This window comes from Patagioenas fasciata, chromosome 15 (genome assembly GCF_037038585.1).
Source record: "Patagioenas fasciata isolate bPatFas1 chromosome 15, bPatFas1.hap1, whole genome shotgun sequence".
Taxonomy (NCBI): domain Eukaryota; kingdom Metazoa; phylum Chordata; class Aves; order Columbiformes; family Columbidae; genus Patagioenas; species Patagioenas fasciata.
In genome coordinates, this window is record NC_092534.1 from 1,847,417 (window position 1) to 1,865,292 (window position 17,876).

At 45.8% G+C, this 17,876-nt stretch overlaps 1 protein-coding gene across 1 annotated transcript; it reads left to right on the top strand.

Annotated features, from left to right (window-relative positions):
• The first annotated feature begins 214 nt into the window (after positions 1-214).
• On the top strand, positions 215-16,770 carry LOC136108701 (ral guanine nucleotide dissociation stimulator-like 1). The gene is made up of 18 exons (XM_065850778.2): positions 215-377; positions 1,966-2,463; positions 3,095-3,196; positions 5,517-5,725; positions 7,111-7,188; positions 7,626-7,810; positions 9,054-9,178; positions 9,791-10,006; positions 10,431-10,534; positions 10,869-10,953; positions 11,345-11,431; positions 11,732-11,764; positions 12,681-12,802; positions 13,037-13,126; positions 13,545-13,683; positions 14,172-14,324; positions 15,000-15,114; positions 15,304-16,770. The coding sequence occupies exons 1-18, from the start codon at positions 342-344 to the stop codon at positions 15,420-15,422; spliced, it is 2,496 nt and encodes an 831-aa protein (XP_065706850.2). The 5' UTR covers positions 215-341; the 3' UTR covers positions 15,423-16,770.
• Positions 16,771-17,876: the final 1,106 nt, after the last annotated feature.

Below are 17,876 nucleotides of genomic sequence, written 5' to 3' on the forward strand. Positions count from 1 at the left end.
CGGGCTCTGCCGCAGCACACGTTATGTTCCACGCACAGTCTGATGCCCACGCTCCCAGCTCGGTCCGTCTGTCCCGTTCCCGGCGCTTTGTCCGGCTGGGCGAGGGCTCGGCCTGTGGGCGGGCTGAGGGCGGGGCAAGGGGGCGCGCGCGGAGCGGCGGCGAGCTGCGATTGGCCGGCTGCGGGCGGCACGTGCCGCCGCGAGGCCGCGTCCGGTCGCCGCGGTGCCGGCGGAGCCGTTGCCGGCGCTGCCGTCGGGGCGAGCGGTCGGTGCGAGAGAGAGCGGAGTGCGGGGCTGGCGGAGCCGGCAGCAGCCCTGCCTGCGGACGCGGACACAGCGCCATGTGCGGGATCGGCTGCGGGCCCTGCTGCGGACGGGTATGAGCGAGCCGGGCCCCGCCGCTCGCCCTCCCCCGGGGCTGCGGGGGACACGGGGCCGGGGGTGGCAGCTCCGAGTGCCGAGAGAAGGGGGTTGGTGACCGCTGCCGAGTGACAAGTGACGGGACGGGAGGAGACGGCCTCCAGTTGGGCGGGGGAGGCTCCGGTTGGCTATTGGGAACATTTCCCCCCAGAAACGGGAGGGAGTGCGGTCTGGATGAGCGGGTGGTGAGCTGACTGCGAACTGGCTGAGGGGAAGAAGCCAGAGAGTCGTGGCCAATGAGGCAGAGTCCAGTTGAGGCCTGGATCCAGTGCAGTGCCTCAGGGGTCAGTGCTGGGGCCGGTATTATTCAATACATTCATCATTGATTTGGACGAGGGAATAGAGTGACTGTCAGCAAGTTTGCTGGTGACACCAAGCTGGGAGGAGTGGCTGACACTGGAAGCTGTGCTGCCATCCAGAGACCTGGACAGGCTGGAGAGCTGGGCAGGGAAACATTTAATGAAATAGAACAAGGGCAAGTGTAGAGTCTTGAATCTGGGCAGGAACAACCCCAGGTTCCAGTATAAGTTGGGGAATGACCTATTAGAGAGCAGCGTAGGGGAAAGGGACCTAGGGGTCCTGGGGACAGCAGGGTGACCATGAGCCAGCACTGAGCCCTTGTGGCCAGGAAGGCCAATGGTACCTGGGGTGGGTTAGAAGGGGGTGGTCAGTAGGTCAGAGAGGTTCTCCTGCCCCTCTGCTCTGCCCTGGGGAGACCACACCTGGAATATTGTGTCCAGTTGTGGCCCCTCAGTTCCAGAAGGACAGGGAACTGCTGGAGAGAGTCCAGCGCAGCCACCAAGATGCTGAAGGGAGTGGAGCATCTGCCGTGTGAGGAAAGGCTGAGGGAGCTGGGGCTCTGGAGCTGGAGGAGACTGAGGGGTGACCTCATTAATGTTTACAGATATCTAAAGGGTGAGTGTCAGGAGCATGGATCCAGCCTCTTCTCGGTGACAACCAGTGATAGGACAAGGGGTAATGGGTACAAACTGGAATAAAAAAGGTTCCAGTGAAATTTGAGAAGAAACTTGTTCCCGGTGAGGGTGACAGAACACTGGCGCAGGCTGCCCAGGGAGGCTGTGGAGTCTCCTTCTGTGCAGACATTCAAACCCGCCTGGACACCTTCCTGTGGAACCTCAGCTGGGTGTTCCTGCTCCATGGGGGGATTGCACTGGATGAGCTTTCCAGGTCCCGTCCAACCCCTGACACTCTGGGATTCTGTGATTCTGAGAAAGGGTTAATAAACATTGGAACAGGCTGCCCAGGGCAGCGGTGGAGTCACTGTCCCTGGAGGGGTTTAAAAGGCATGTAGATGATGTTCTGAGAGACATGGGGCAGTGCCAAGGGTGGGTTAACGGTTGCACTCGATGATCTCTTCCAACCAAAATGATTCTATTATTCTGTCATATGGTCTATTTTTTGCATTGTAATAGTGCCTAAAGATCAGGGTTCATATGATCTTGTCCTGGTACTTTTACAAGGACATTAAACGTAAATGTGTTGCTATCTGCAATTCAAAACTGCCATTCTGTTGTTTTCTATCAGGCTCGGAACTTCCCCTTTCGGAACCTGTCTCTTTGGAGATGTTGGAGGAGACCAAGGAGGAGGACAACCAGGAGGAAGACACGTGAGGAAGATGTGGAGTCTCTGCACAGCCTGGAGGAGACTCTCACCAAGCCAACCAAAGAAGATGTGGAGACTCCAGAGCGCATTGTCGAGACCCCAGAGCGCATTGGACAGAGTGTAAGCAAGACAAGAGAGGAAGATGACGAGACGACAAGCCAGACAACAGAGGAGGACGCAGAGACTCCAGAGTGCATTGAGCAGACTGCAAGCAAGACAAGAGAGGAAGACATGGAGACTCCAGAGCACAACGAGGAGAGTCCAAGCAAGATAAGAGAGGAACACGTGGAGACTGCAGAGTGCATAGAGGAGACTCCAAGCAAGCCAGCTGAAGAAGACACGGAGACTCCACAGAACCTGGAAGACAACGTGAGGAACCAACCTGGGGAAGACGTGGAGGTTCCACAGAGCGTTCAAGAGGCAAGTCGCTGGTGTACAGACAGTTCTGTCTGACTAGGGGATATTTTAGAGATAAAGGAGGTAAAAACAAACAGAAAAGCAACCCCCAAAAACCCCAAACCCCAGCTTCCCCAAACCAGGATGTGGTTGCACTGCACTCAAATCCTTTCTAATCGAGTTGTTGCTGTGCTTAAGGCTGTGGTAGTTAGTAAAGCCCTGACACTTTAATAATTCTAGTGGTATGTATGACAAAAAAACATTATGTGGTTGCAGGGGGACCGGTATATGTATTTCTAAAGTTAATTGTTACGTCTGTTTTCAATTCTCTAGTGGTTTGCTCCTCAGCACGTGTCAGCATGTTAATACAGCGGCTGTTAGTGCTGGGGTTCGGGAGATCTGGGCTCTCTGGTTTAATTCTTACCTCTTTCATTGGCTTGTGCAGTAATCTGTGCACTCAGCTCCTCTCTGCTTTCAGTTAAAAGTCAAAAAAACCCCAAGTAACTAAAGGCAGCTAAAAAGCGGCAACTGAAGTGAGCGTTGTTGAGGTGTTGTGAGATCCTGGTGCTGGCACGCTGGTGTCTGCAGCCTGCGCTTGTGCAGGGACCATGTTCCTTTCTCTCTGACTTGTTTTTCTTGGCCCTTTTCCTGGCAGAGCACAACTGAGGATGGAGGTGGAGAAGGAGCTGTTGACTGTGACACCTTGAAAAGAGCGCAGATCCAGCAGACTGACGAGGAAGGTGCAAGATGGCTTGGGGTAAGTCAAGCTGGCGCGATGGCATTTCAGATGGCTGCTCATGGCCTTAGGAGCATGTTCCAGGGAGCTGAATTCCACAGGGATTGTCATGATATTAACTTTTAGCACTTGTTGCTCTCACTATTAAAAAAAAAAAAACAACAAAACAACCCAAACCAACAAAGCACCGAAGTTGTATGTCTGGGTCATCTGCAATAAGCTCTCCTTGTGTTGACTCCTTTTCTTGATTTGTAAAGAAGATTTGACCAGTAGTGGCTGTGGGGCAGAGCGTTCTTAGTGCAGAAATAAGGGTTTAGCTTATGGCCCGAGAAGTTGAACATTTGTCAATCATTTTGCACTGGCTGTGGCTCATTTCTGTTGTTAGGAACCTGTCTCAGGTCTCCCAAACCATAAGTCTTGGTGTTTTGACTAATGAAGCTCTCTGAAAAGTCAGCAGAAACTTCCTCAAAACTGAAGTGAACACAGGTTTGGGTGTTATTTTCGTATTGCTTTCTCAGGCAGTTGAGACATTAATTGTCTGCCTTTCTGCAAGAATTACAGCTCTGTACTGTTTTTCAAAGGTATTTCCAAGCACGAAGGCTTTAGGGGTAAGTGCAATGAGCTGAAATGCACAGGCACTCAGTTTGGCAGCTGCTGATGCCTGCACCATGGTCAGGCCAAGTCCCCAGTGTCCTCGCTTCATTGCAGTCATTGCAGCTGTGGCAGTTTGAGACAGACGGTCAGGAGGTGGGTAGAACTTTCATGTCATGTTGTGATGTTTCTACATTTTCTTTGGGATCAAAGGCAATAATATAAGAACTTGCTGTGGTGTAGTGTCCAGGTAAAGATCTGAGTAGCAGATTTCCCGTCTCTGCCTCCAGTTTTTATCAGGGAAAATATTAGAAAGTATTTTTGACCTCCTGTGCGTTTCCCAGCTGATGGTTTTGTGCAAGAGGTGGGGAGCATTTTGAATATGTCTGTGTCCCATACAGATACTTTAGAAAAGTAGAATTTTTTCGCATTTCAGGTGTGTTGTTCTTTGTACGTAGAAGGAGTTTGCCAGGTCTTGGTCATATTCTCAAGGGAAGAGTTCTTAGTGATGCTGCATTTGTAGAGTGATGTGGAGGCTTTTCAGCTGAAAAGCGTTGGCTGGTAAATTACTGGGTGTGCCTGAGAGACATCAGTTTCAGTTCTAACTGAAAATTTCATAGAACCCGTGTTGAAAGGAATATCAAAGATTTTGTACATTTTGAGTGAGTTGGGCTTTATTACCAATTCATTTAAGTACTGAGAAGCTTGAAATCTTGCTTAGTAACTTCTTGTAGAGGTGCCAGGAAGTGAAGGAACTTAGATCTTTTATGCTTCAAACATCCAGGGTTCTTGAATGGTTGGCCCTGTTAGGAGAGAATGGTGAGTTTAAAAGCCAACCATAAGATTACAGCTTAAGCACTGGAAACACTTGCCTATTTATATAGAAAAACATCTTTCTTATGTTTCAAAATTCGACAATGAATGAAAGTAAAAGACAAACAGGCTGTGACAGATGGAGTCATCTGCAGTTCCTTACATTTCCAAAGTGTGAAGCTTTCGTAGAAACAGCAAATTTCTTAGCTTGAAATGTAATATTAGACATCAAAGGATGGCAATCATAGCTATTGTTTTTGCCAGTAAATATTGAGTGAAGCTTTAGACTTTAGTCGCTACAGTGTTACGAAGTATTAAAAGCCATGGTGGTAGCTCATTATTGTGATAGATGCTGCACAAAAGCACTGTCCTGTCTGAAAAGAACTTGCAGACTGAATGTCAAGCGCCGCTTGCCTGTACCCGTGTTGTCTCAGCTGCTGGTCGGTAACCGAGGCCATGGTGTCAGTTTGGCAACAGTCTGATGTTTCTGAAGTTCTTTGTAGACATCGAGGCAATGGAGAGTCTGAACAAAACTTGCAAAGACAAAGGTGACTGCTGAGAGACAACACCTCCCTCTGTTTGAAGAGATGGAAACCTGTGGCGCTTCCAGAAATTGTCTTACAGCTTGTTTCTTTTAGATAATAATGTGATAATTAGATAATAATGGGATCATAAGATAACTTGATAGCAGTTGGACTATAAAATATTTTGTGGAGCATGTCAGAGAAATCTCTTGAAGATAAGCTTATTAAAATCCTCCAGTATTTGGTACAGCATTTGGTATTTGGAGAGCCAGAACTGACAAAATTGTTTAGTAACTAGAGATGGACTATTCCTGTGAAAAGGTGGAATTTAATCTGTGTTTCATTGCGCAGGCTGTGTCAGGGATCCGGCTTCTGCCTGAGTTTTGTGCTTTGTCTTTGTTTCCACTTCATAGGCTGAAGGGGACCAGTTCCCTGCAGAACAGACTGTCAGCCCGGCCGAGACGTGCAAAAGCAGGGCCCTGAAAGCTGGAACTTTGGAAAAGCTGGTGGAGAACCTTCTGACGGCTTTTGGGGATAATGATTTTAAGTACATCAGCATCTTCCTCTCCACATACAGGGCTTTTGCTTCCACCAGCACAGTCCTGGAACTGCTCCTGGACAGGTAAGAGCCCGGACAGAATGGAAACTGAGCCGTCATTTATTATACACGACAGGGGGATGTTGACAGGAATTTCTTCCACTACTTTTAGTGGACATGGACTTAATAAGCCGATGGACAGAGGTCAAGAATCCTGCAAAATTCAGGATTTCAGCATAAACACACCATGTGTAAATGCACGCTGCCCACATCCCAACTCTCATTAAAGCTTAGGTGCCAGGTGGGGAAAGTGTGCGTGATCTGACTGCTAAGGAACCAAACTGGGACCGACACGAGAAAATCAATACGGCTTTTCCCTTAAAAAGAAAAACGGAGTATGTGTGAGCTGTAAAGTCACACCTGGAATAGATTGCTACTTCTTCCATCTTGCAGTCACTTCTAAGTTTGATTGGTTTGTGGTGTTTTCTGAGCAGCCATTAAAATGTTCACACTCAGATGTATCATTAACTCCTCCTAAGCCGTATTTAACGAGGTGCAAGGTGTGGTTTGAAAGGAGCTGTTCCAGCTGCCGCGAGGGCTCTCCCCGCAGGTCTCTGGAGGCTCAGTGTCCCCAGCTGAGCTCCCTATGGCTGTGGCTGCGCCGCTGCTGTCAGAGGGACCACGGGTTTGCCTGGTTTAGTCTGGGTTTGCTTTGCAGTGCATGGGGATGTGTACAAACCCTTGATCTCTGCCTCAGCGTCCCCAGCCACGGTGGAATTGTCCAACATGACATAAGATTGTTGAAACCTGAGTTCTTATTTTAAAGCCTTGGGCGGTGCTGAGGTTGTGAGCCGTGGCAGGGCAGAATAATGCTGCCTGCAAGGCACAGGCCTTGCCTGGGTAGGTAAGAGATTCAGCTTTGCTGTTGGAGTTGTGCCCCTGGTTTCCTCTTTCCCGGTGGCGTTTTCACAGCCCCACGGCCGTGCGCACTCGTGACAGCTGTGCAAGTAATTTTGGCACAAGTGGGCACTTGCCACCTAGAAAACTTGGTGTGGAATCACCCTTGGAGTGGGAAGGAATGGCAAATACTGCAGAAACAGAAGCTGTGTTGGAGAAAGCGGTTGTGTTCCAGCCTCCTTATGTGCTGGAGTGTTGCTCTGGGAAAGGCTGAGTGAAAATGGGCAGAAAGGGTCTTGGAACTGTGAGCAGAGCAACTGTTTTGGTTGATTCCTTCTCTGCACAGGCTGCTTCCTAGGAATTAACAAGCTAGTTTGGAAGATACTGGCTGTTTCTTTAGGATTTTTTTCCTCTTCAAGCTCCTTAATTTTCCCCAACTCTTAGATTCCACGTTTGCAGTTTGAGCTAGAAACGCTCTTTAGTTGTTTATGCTAGTTGTATATGAATTACACGATTTGGGATTTTGCTTTTACTCAGTAGAGGTTCCTCTAAACAGCCATCTCATTTTTCAGATATGGAAACCTGGAGATTTCAGGCTCCGAAGAAGCTGGAGACCAGAATTCGCCCGAATCCAGCACAGTGCTCGGGACGTAAGTTTGGTTTTGCAGCGCCCAGCGAGCCCCAGTCAGGGTTCGGTGTTGGAGGAGGACGTGGGCAGCAGAGCTGTTGTTTCCTTTGACAATTCACAGCTTCAAGGAGCTTGTGTAAAGGCCGAGTATCAGCTGTCTCATAACACATCCAATAATGCAACCCAGAGAAAAATCTTGAACTTTTTTTTAACAACTGTGCTGGTTTCTCAAGGTGTAATTGAAGAAGCAGCCTTTAGTTTCCTATGAAGTATTATCTTAATAATATTTCTTGCATAAAAAGAACAAATTAAATTCTATGCTCACGGAAGTGTCCATGCTGCCTTCATGTGGGGAATGAATGTCTCAGTGTTCCTGTTGTTATATTAGATCCAGATCCATAGGATTGCATCAATACCTGCTGCATACAACCCATGTGTTCTCTCTGAATTTGCTCACAGTGCGATCGCATCGATTTTACAAGGCTGGCTCGATCAATGCGCCGAGGATTTCCAAGAGCCACCGGACTACGTCTGTCTGCTGAAGGTGCTGGATTATCTGAAGAGGAACGTACCCGGCTCTGACCCGGAGAAGAGGGCGCAGAACCTCTTGGAGCAGTTCCAGAAAGAAGAACTGGAAAATGACGGTGAAGTACCTTTCTCTGTGTGTTCTCCCAGCGTCAAGCCTGACACGTCCCCTTATCCTGGGCAGAAAGCTTCCTGTGCCGTGAGCTGAAAAGTCGTAGGAGCTCCCGTAGTGTGTGAATGAGAACTAGAATCAACTTCCAGCTTTAGCAGAGGGGCAAGGGGGGCGTCACTTGTATAATAAGGGATAAAGGAAATGAGTGTCCTGGTTTTGGTTAAGCAAGACCAAATGTCTTTGAGTGAATTTTCCTTTCTGCTAAGTCCTTCTACGTGCATTTTTCTCAAGCTGGCTGTGTGTTTTTCAGACCCGGTTGGCTCTGGAGCGCATAACGGTAGGTCTGGTGTGCAGAAAAGGCCCAGGTTTAGACTTAGTGCTGCGGCAGCCAAGACTGCTGATAAATTTTGTACATCCCATGAGAGGGGCGGACTTGCAGGGAGGGGCGGCCAGAGCAGGTGACCCAAAGTGACCAGCTCGGTAGGTTTTCCACGCCATCCACGTTGTGCAGCATCTAGAACTGGGAGATCACCAGGGTCTCACTCTCCTCGTCCATGGCCACCATCTGAAGAGGAGCCTGCCTGCGATCCTAGGCCTGGTTCCAGGCCCTGCAGCCGTGAATCCAGCTCTGGTTTACTGCCGAGTCCAGCCAAGGGCATCGTGGTGCCTGTCCTGCAGCTGCTGGAGCCACGATTGGTTTTGTATCTTTTGCATTACTTCCTCTCCTCATTAGTATTACTAGCAAAGCATGTTTTAACTTTCCAACTGGTCTGTCTCCCTTTTCCTTCTCTCCCCTTGAAATCTGGATATAAGAGCATTCTCAACACAATATTTTGGGGGGATAACTGCAGTCTTGTCTCTTTGCAGTTCAGGTTTTATTCAGACTATAGAATGCATAAATACTGACAAGTAGATTATCAAAATTCTGCAGTGTTAATAAGGAATTGTTGTTGGTGGGATGGTGTTTTTTTTCCTTCCAAAGAATGGTGAGTGAATGGGTTAAGGCATTTTTCAGCTGAGAGACCGTGAACAGCTCAGTTCTCTCTGTTTCTTTTTCTTCCACTTCCTCTTTGCCAATTTAATCTTCTGGTCCTTATCTTTCTCACTAAAACATGCAGCACCGTGAGGCCGTTACACCAGGCAGGACGCTTTGCATGTTCTGCTATTAGATGTAGTGGGTTTGGAAATATCTGCTTTGACAAATTGTTTGTTGTGTAAATTTACTAACTCATGTTTTCCATGCTGGACAGACGGGTTGCACAGCCTTTCTCCCTGTAACCCGGATGATGACGAGGAGCTGGAGATCAGCAGTCCGGAAGAATTCTCATTGTTCCAGGAAGAAGTTGTGGCAGAACAGCTGACATACATGGACGTGGTATGTAGATCATACGTGTTACTTGAAATGCTCGGGGAAATAGTTCTGGGCTTCTTATTTATTTTTTCTAAGAACAGCTCGGTTTCTAGGACACAGAGCGCAACTCTGCTTGTTTATCCAAATTTGCTTCATTGATTGGGCTTTTCCTTCAGTTCTTCTGAAGGTGTTGTTTGCCTTTTTTTTAAAGTGTGAATGTAGGCTGTGTAGCCTTTTTTGCAAAGTTTGATATTTGACCCCTCAGAAATAGCATGTTTTTGCTGTATTTTAGGCTACCTCACCTAAAGATGTATAAGTACTTTTAACTGTAGTGATCCGAATTGGTTTGTTTGTATCAATCTCTTTAAAAAATATCATTATATAGAAATTTTTCCCCTTGGTTATGCAAGTGATACAAAGGTGTCTCTTATTTTGCCAGGAGTGTTTAGCTGACAGTTCTTTTAGGACATCAAGCCTAAAGGGTAATGGCAAAGTGTATATTTTAAACTAAGAGAAAACAAATATTTGCCTTCTAATACCATCTTAGATTTAGATCCAGTTTGTACTGTAAACATGCATTTCCTCCTGTGGGCAATAGCGATCCAGGCTGAGTTGGACACCTCTGTTTCCCTCTAGACACTCTTCCAGAACGTTGTGCCCCACCACTGCCTGGGCTGCATCTGGTCCCGAAGGGATAAGAAAGAGAACAAACACCTGGCACAGAGCATCAGAGCCACCATCTCGCAGTTCAACGCCGTCACCAACTGCGTGGTCAGCACCGTCCTACAGACCAGAGAATTAAAGACACAGCAACGAGCGAAGATCTTGGAGAAGTGGATCCGTATCGCACGTGTAAAGCGTTTGCTCACGACTGTTTAACGTTCCTTGTGCGGGTGCCGTGGAGCTGGAAGGGGAGGGGGGGGTCGTTGGCATTGGGCCCAGGCCAGGGAGCAGCCGAGCTCTTGTTCTCTCTGGTTTTGACCAGCTGTCCCTGTCACAGCACATGCAGCGTTGCTCTTCCTCTCCTCACAGTTGTAGTTTGGGCAGCATCACCACAAATAGACGAAAGTGAGGAAAACAAGATGTAAATGCCAAAGCCCATCAGGTGTTTGGTGGCTGGAGCGGGGAGTGATATTTTTGATGCTCAGTCTTTGTGGAGCTGCCCGCTTAGCAGGGAGAATGTGCAGCAAGCAGGACACGGGGCAGACAGAAGAGCACTGACTGTTGGTGATGCTGACGATTAATGCTCCTGTGTTTCTCACCGCTCCTTTCACAGGAATGCAGGATCCTGAACAACTTTTCTTCCTTGAAGGCCATCATTTCCGCACTGCAGTCCACCTCCATCTATCGCCTGAAGAAGACCTGGGCCTGTGTTCCAAAGTAAGGCTGCCCCAGACAAAGGCAAAAAACTCTGTGCTCTTTCTTTGTACCCATTGATCCACCTTCTTCCACGAATCTCACACCTGCAGTGCAATTGAGAACCCTCAGCGGGGTTCAGCGTCCCTGCGGCATTTCTTTGTGTCAGGTAGGGCCTGGGAGCTCCAGAAGATCCCAGGAAGGTTCCTGGTAGATGTGCAGTGTGTCACGGGATGTGTTTTGGTGCTTTTATCTTTTCTGTGCCCAACTGTTAACGATTCATGAGAAAAAAATAGTACCCTGATCTGATTCAGAGTGCTTACAAACAACTTAAATGATTTAATCTTTTCCTGTACAGGGACATAATGCTGATGTTTGAAGAGCTTTCTGACATCTTCTCCGACTGTGACAACTTTGCGACGAGCAGGGAGCTGCTGCTGAAGGTGGGAATGAGCTTGAGTTGCCAGACTTGTGATCTCACCCAAAGCCGAGCTCAGCCCTGTTTCTAACAAACTGAGCTCCCGTATGCGGTGCTTTGGGGAAGACGGGTCTGTAAATCCCGGGCTTTTCTGCTGGGGCGAGAGGTGCCGCACAGCGTGATTTGACGCAGAGGAGTTACGAATGAGCACTTTGCGTTTATACCGCTCTGTACAGACATGAACCACTGGCTAAGATACCAAGGATGATGTCATGAAAGCATCATTTCCAAGAGCACTGTTTGGTGAAGCAGACGAGTTGTATTTTGTTTGCTTGCACAGGAGTATTCTAGCATTCTAATTAGTATTATTATTATTTCTCAATCAATTAATCCACCGTTGCTCTGATCGTTTGCAGGGAGTCACGCAAGGCGCGGTACCCTACCTTGGTACCTTCCTCACGGATCTCATGATGCTGGACACGGCCCTTCAGGACTATATCGAGGTAATTTGGAGCAATTTTTATAATCCTAAATATCCTCCCTCCCTTCCCGGCACTGTGTTGCTCCTGTATCTTCCACTGGGTTCTAGTGCAGTTCTTAAAAATGGAGGAGTCTATTTAACAAATAGACTCAGGTACACAAGTGCCGTGGTTTATCCTAGAGCTGGAAACTGGTCTTTGTAGAGGCCTTTGGTCAGGGCAGCTCTGGCCTGTCCCTTGGTGTTGCTGCTTCATCCTGTTTGTGATTAACTCCAACCAAGCCTGTGCTCTTCTCCTCTGATCCCTTCTCTGTCCTTCCAACAGGGCGGCCTGATCAATTTTGAGAAGCGGCGAAGGGTAAGTGGAACGGTGACTGTTCTGTGATCTTTAGTGCCTGGCGCTCTCTGCTGGAGCGTTGTCTTGGCAAGGCCTGTTGTCTTTGCTCAGGCGAATCCAACAGCCGCTAAGGTCACTGCAGACTGTGAGGCAGAAAGAGAAATTCCTTTTAGATGCGGGCAGCAGGGGAAGAGGAGCTGCAGGGCGCTCGCTGCCAGGGGATTTACGTCTGGGGCACATTCCCCCCGTTTGGTGTTCACAGGAACACGTTACACATGTGTGTTCTGTGTGCTGGCGACAAGATACAGGTTGTGACCATCTTCCTTGTGCTGCAGTAAATGGTTGTGGGTAAAAGGTGCAGAGAGCGAAGCGGGTACCTGGGACCGAGAAGTCAAGGCTCAGCGTTTCCTTCCAGCCTGGGCCTTGTTGATCAGAGATGAGCAGGAGCGAAGGTGCCGAGGTTTCCTCTGTCCGGGGGCAGTCGCACCACATCTCGGACAGAATTATTTTGGGCAAGTGTGTGTGCAAGCGGAGTGAGGGAAGAGCAGCGCGTTCCAGTCACACCTTGGGGGCAGCGTTTTGTGTTCCTCTGGGGCAAGTGTGAGTGCATGACGTGCAGAGCCAGGGAGGATCAGGCTCTGCTGTCATCACAGGCACCTCTAGTTCTTTCCCTTGCTTAGTGCCTGAGAACCACCCACGTACAGAGCGGGATTCCTCTCGGCGCCGCTCTGGCCACGCAGGGGTGAGCGGGAAGGGGGAGCTGCAGAGTTGCATTGTTTGAAACAGCGGTTCTTGAAATAGCCACTTCTTCAACTGAAACCGACCTGCGGGTCCAACTCAGTTTGTCCTGGATCTGTTGCTGCGTGTGTTTAGTGTATGAACGAGACTGGCTTTATTTTTCTAATTAGAATTCCTATTTTATTATTTGTTTTCTTAGGAGTTTGAAGTAATCGCCCAAATTAAGCTCTTGCAGTCCTCATGTAACAGCTATAGCATGACACAAGATGAGAAATTCCAGCAGTGGTTTAGGAGGCAGCGGCATTTAAGTGATGAGGAGAGGTAGGGTCTCAGCCCAGCTGGCGAAGCAGCTTTTCTTCCCCCGCAGGCAGGTTCAGGTTCTCTCAGCCTTGAGCTCTGCGCTGCCAGGAGCTGCTCCCGGAGAGTGGAAATACACACGCACAGAGCTGCGCTCCTCCTCGTGGGGATGAACCCTCTGGGACGTGGGAGTGACCCAGGGGTTCTCAGATATGGCCACTTTGGGATATTTAACTAATGGTAGTGCCTGTTCTGCAGTTTCCATCTTTCACGGGAAATTGAAGCAGCTTCTGACAAGAACATCGCATCGGGCAAAGCTCAGAAGAGTGTGGTGAAGAGATTCAGCCTGTGAGTACAACGGGGAGGGGGTTTGGTGTGTGAATATGAACTGGAATAAATCAAACACCAGCTGACAAACCTGGCTGGGGATCCAGAGCACTGCAGTGCTGTGAGGAGACGCCGCCAGCTAGAAATACGTATTTCTGTTGTCCCTTTCTATGGGCGTAAGTAGCCATGAGGGTTATTGACTAAAGTCATTGGAAACAACCCTAAGGTGTCAGACAAAGGAACAATTTTAGTGCTGGATTAGAAATGCAATTCAAATTTGCAGCAGCAAAACCAAGTAAATAAGGATAGAGTCTAATTTGCTATACACATACAAACAATAGGCCCCTGGAGATAGGAAAACACAACAGCAGGTCAGATTGTTGAAGCAAGTGACAGCTGTGCTCAGCCCAGCTCTGTTGTGCTTTCTTTTCTCTCCTAGGCCGTTCCTGGGCTTGAGGGTGAGCGCCCACAGCTCACCCGTCAACGCGCAGCCCAAACCTGCTCCAGGTGGGAGCTCTGGGGACAGCACCGTCACCATCGTCCCTCCCACCGACACTGCTGAGGAGCCTCAGCACAAGGTAGGGCCCGGGCCCTGTGTTCAGCACAAACAGCCTGTGTGAGGCTGCTGACGCTGCCGGCGGCCCCAGGCGCTTGCCCAAGCCTGTGGGTCTTGACTGGAGCGCTGCGTGCAGTGGAATGGAGGGACCTGAGCTCTGGGAAAGGCAGTTTTTGGGGGAGGGCTCATGTGCATCAGCCCAGCCTAATTCTGGGGCAGGCAGAGCAGCTGAGCGAGTGAGAAGCAGGTGAGGTCAGAGCTCACCAGCCCTGTGGTTTGACCTGATAGGAGCTGCCCAGACCAAGCCTTGTCTGGACTGGGTTCCGTTCCCAGGGAGCTTTGTCCTACAAACTCTGCTCTCTTGACCTAAACTGCCTTAACTGAGTTGCTGAATCCCTTGTTAAGGCTGTTGTGCTGAAGAGTGTCATATTTAGCTTTTGGATCTTTTAAATTAAATGGTAATGAATGTGTTTGATCTCGTCTCCCCTCTTGCTGCCATCTGATGACAAGTGCTCCAAGAAGTGCCCCGACTCTGTGACTCCCATGACATCCAAAGAAGTGCCGCCAGTCCTGCCGCTTTACAACCAGCAGAACGGAGACAGCTGCATCATCCGGACCAGCGTAGAAGAGGACAGAAGTGGCAACATCTACAGGAGCATCCTGGTGAGTGGTGGGAAGAGCAGAACGCTGTTACTGTGGGTGGTGTTTTCACCCCAGGTGACCTGAATGGTGCTTTTAGTTTTGGAAACACCTGTTCACTAATGAAACCTCCTTGACAGGGAAAATGACAAATGTTACAGATCAAAACAAGTGGAGCAGGGTATGAATGAGAGGTTTGCAAAGAGCATCTCTCAAAGTTTCGTGTCTTGAAATTGAAGCTTGCATTTGATCAACAATGCCAGGTGAAGCACTCTGAGCCAGTGCCGGCTTTGCTGCCCCTGCTCTTCTGCCAGCGCCGGCTGTTGTGTGTCCAGCTCAGCACCGGGGTGTGTGAGCTGTGACACAAGGTGCCCCTTCCCCAGCAAACCCAGCTCCAAGGCCCAGAATCTTTGCAGGACATCAAAGAAAGTGTTTAGCACAGGAGACTGTGGATTAATGGATGTCTGCAAAGAGCAGCTGGGGCAGCTCTTGCTGTGGATTCGATGGCTGCTGAGAACAAGGTCTCACTTCTCCGAGTGGTTGCTCAGGAGAGCAGAGGCTGTGATTTCCTGCTGCATTTCTAGAGCAGTGTCTGTGGTCTTGAACTAAATCAACCACCAGGTGTCACAAAGAGCATGTTTGAGTATCTGGCAGAATCTATGACTTAGTAACCGACTCATTGCAACTCTGTGTTTCCAGCTGAGTAACCAAGAGAAGGCTCCTGCTGTCATCCAGCGAGCCATGGAGAAGCACAACCTGCAGTCTGGCTCGGCTGAGGATTACGAGCTGGTCCAGATCATCTCCGAGGACAAAGGTGGGGAAGCAGAACTCTGCTGCTGCTGCTGCTGCTGCTTGAAGAGCTCTGCTGCATTTTGCCGGCCAGAGTAACATGCGGAGCCACGTCAGAAACGCCATCGCCACGTTGTCCCAGCTGCCGGTGAGAACAAACCCCTAACGCTGAGTGGGGCGCCCATTAACGCTCGCTCTGCTCCCTCTCTTGCAGAGCTGGCGATCCCACCCAAGGCGAACGTGTTCTACGCCATGAACACCCAGGCCAACTTCGACTTCATCCTCAGAAGAAAAGCTGCAGCACAGGAGGAGCCCGCACTTCATGGATTGTAATGGTTGAGCTTTGCATCGTCTTTGAGCTTTGTATAAGATTTACTGTTTATATTATAAGTATGTAAACTTCTTTTCCCCCAGTTTTAGTCTGGAGTTCATATATTTTAATGTGTGACCTGTATATAATGTTTGAGCTTCGTATAATACTTAATATTTATATAACAAGGATATTAACTCTTTTCCAGTTTTTGTCTGCAGTTAATGTATTTTAATACTTGATGTCTTTCTCATATTTAGTCTTTCCATCCTTCTACAGAAACAGTCAGTATTATATAACCTTTTTTCCACTAATTTCTGCTTGGAGTTACTATATTTAAATAGCTTAGCTTTATAGAATATTTGAGCTTTGTATAATATTTAATATTTATAGAATAAGTACGTAAACTTTTTTCCACCAATTTCTCCTTGGAGTTAATATATTTAAATGGTTTATCTGTATATAATATTTGAGCTTTATTTAATATTTTTATTTAATGTACTAATATTTCATATTTCTTTAATATGTACATAGACCTTCCCCAATATTTTTTTTCTGGAGTTGATACATTATTTCATCTTTAAATAATATTTCATCTTTCTATAATATTTAATATTTATATGATAATTATATCAACTTTTTTCAACCAATTTTAGTCTGGAGTTAATGTATTTAAAGGTTTTATCTTTATATAATACTTGAGCTTTATATCATAATTAATATTTATTTAATATTTTTAATGTAATGTTTCAATATTTAATATTTATTTAATATGTACATAGACCCTCCCCAATACTTTTTTCTGAAGTTAATATATTTTAATACTTGATCTTTATATAATATTTGAGCTTTTATTAGTATTTTATATTTATATAATAAGTACATAAACATTTTTTCCACGAGTTTTACTCTGGAGTTAATATATTTAAAGGTTTTATCTTTAGATAAGATTTGAGCTTTGTATAATATTTAATATTGATTTAATATTTTTATTTCATATACTAATATTTAATATGTATTTAATATGTACATGGACCTTCCCCAATAATTCTTTGCTGGAGTTGATACATTATTTCATCTTTAAATAATATTTGATCTTTGGATAATATTAAATATTTATATGATAAGTATATCAACTTTTTTCGACCAATTTTAGTCTGCAGTTAATATATTTTAATGTTTGATCTGTATAGAGTGTTTGAGCCACCATTTTTTTCTGGAGTTAATATATATTAATAATTGGCTTTTATATAATACATCATCTTTATTTAATATTTCTATAATAAATATGTGAACTTTTTTCCAGTAATTCTTCTCTTGAGTTAATATATATTAAGATTTGAGCTTTTATATAATACGTAACCTGTATTTAATACATAGTTTTTATTTATATAATAAATATATGAACTTTTTTCCCCCCAATTCCAGTCTGGCATTAAAATATTTTAATATTTGACCCTTATGTAATATTTAGTCTTGATATATATGTAACATTTCTATAATAAATAAGTAACTTTTTTCAACTAATTTTTGTCTGGAGTTAATATAGTTTAATATTTGATCTTTAGATCCTATTTAATCTTTATATATTATTTAATGTTTCTATAAAAGTACGTAAACCTTTTTCCACTATTTTTTGATCTGGAGTTAATAGACATTAGTAATTGAGCTTCATATAATACATCATCTTTATTTAATGTTTCTATAATAAATACTTGAACTTTTTACCACCAGTTCTTGTGTGGCGTTAAAATAATTTAATATTTGATCCTTACGTAATATTTCATCTTTATCTCATATTTAATGTTTCTGTAATAAATACGTAAACTTTTTCCACCCACTTTTGTCTGGAGTTAATATATATTTATGTTTAATTTGCATTCTATTTAGTCTTTATCTAATATTTACTATTTATATCATAAATATGCAAACCTTTTTCCACCAATTCGTGTCTGGAGTTAGTGTATTTTACAGTTTGATCTCTAGATAATATTTGATCCTTATATGATATTTAATCTTTATATAGTATTTAATGTTTCTATAATAAATAGATTAACTTTTGACCACTAATTTTTGTCTGGAGTTGATATATATTAATGTTTGATTTTGTATTCTACTTAATCTTTATCTAATATTTAATATTTGTATAATAAATGTGCAAACGTTTTTCCACCAATTCTTGTCTGGAGTTAGTGTATTTTAATGTTTGATCCTTATATAATGTTTGAGCTTTGTATAATAGTTAATGTTTCTATAATAAATAGATAAACTCTCCACCGCTAATTTGTGTCTGGAGTTAGTTAATGTATTTCAATATTTGATCTTTATGTAACATTCAATCTCTCTGTAACCTTTAATGTTTCTATAATAAATATGTCAACTTTTCCCGCTCATCAGTGTCTCGTTCATCTCTTTTCCTCTCTGAGACTGCACCATGGTCTGAGAGTTTCCACCTTTTCCCCACTGTCTCCATCACG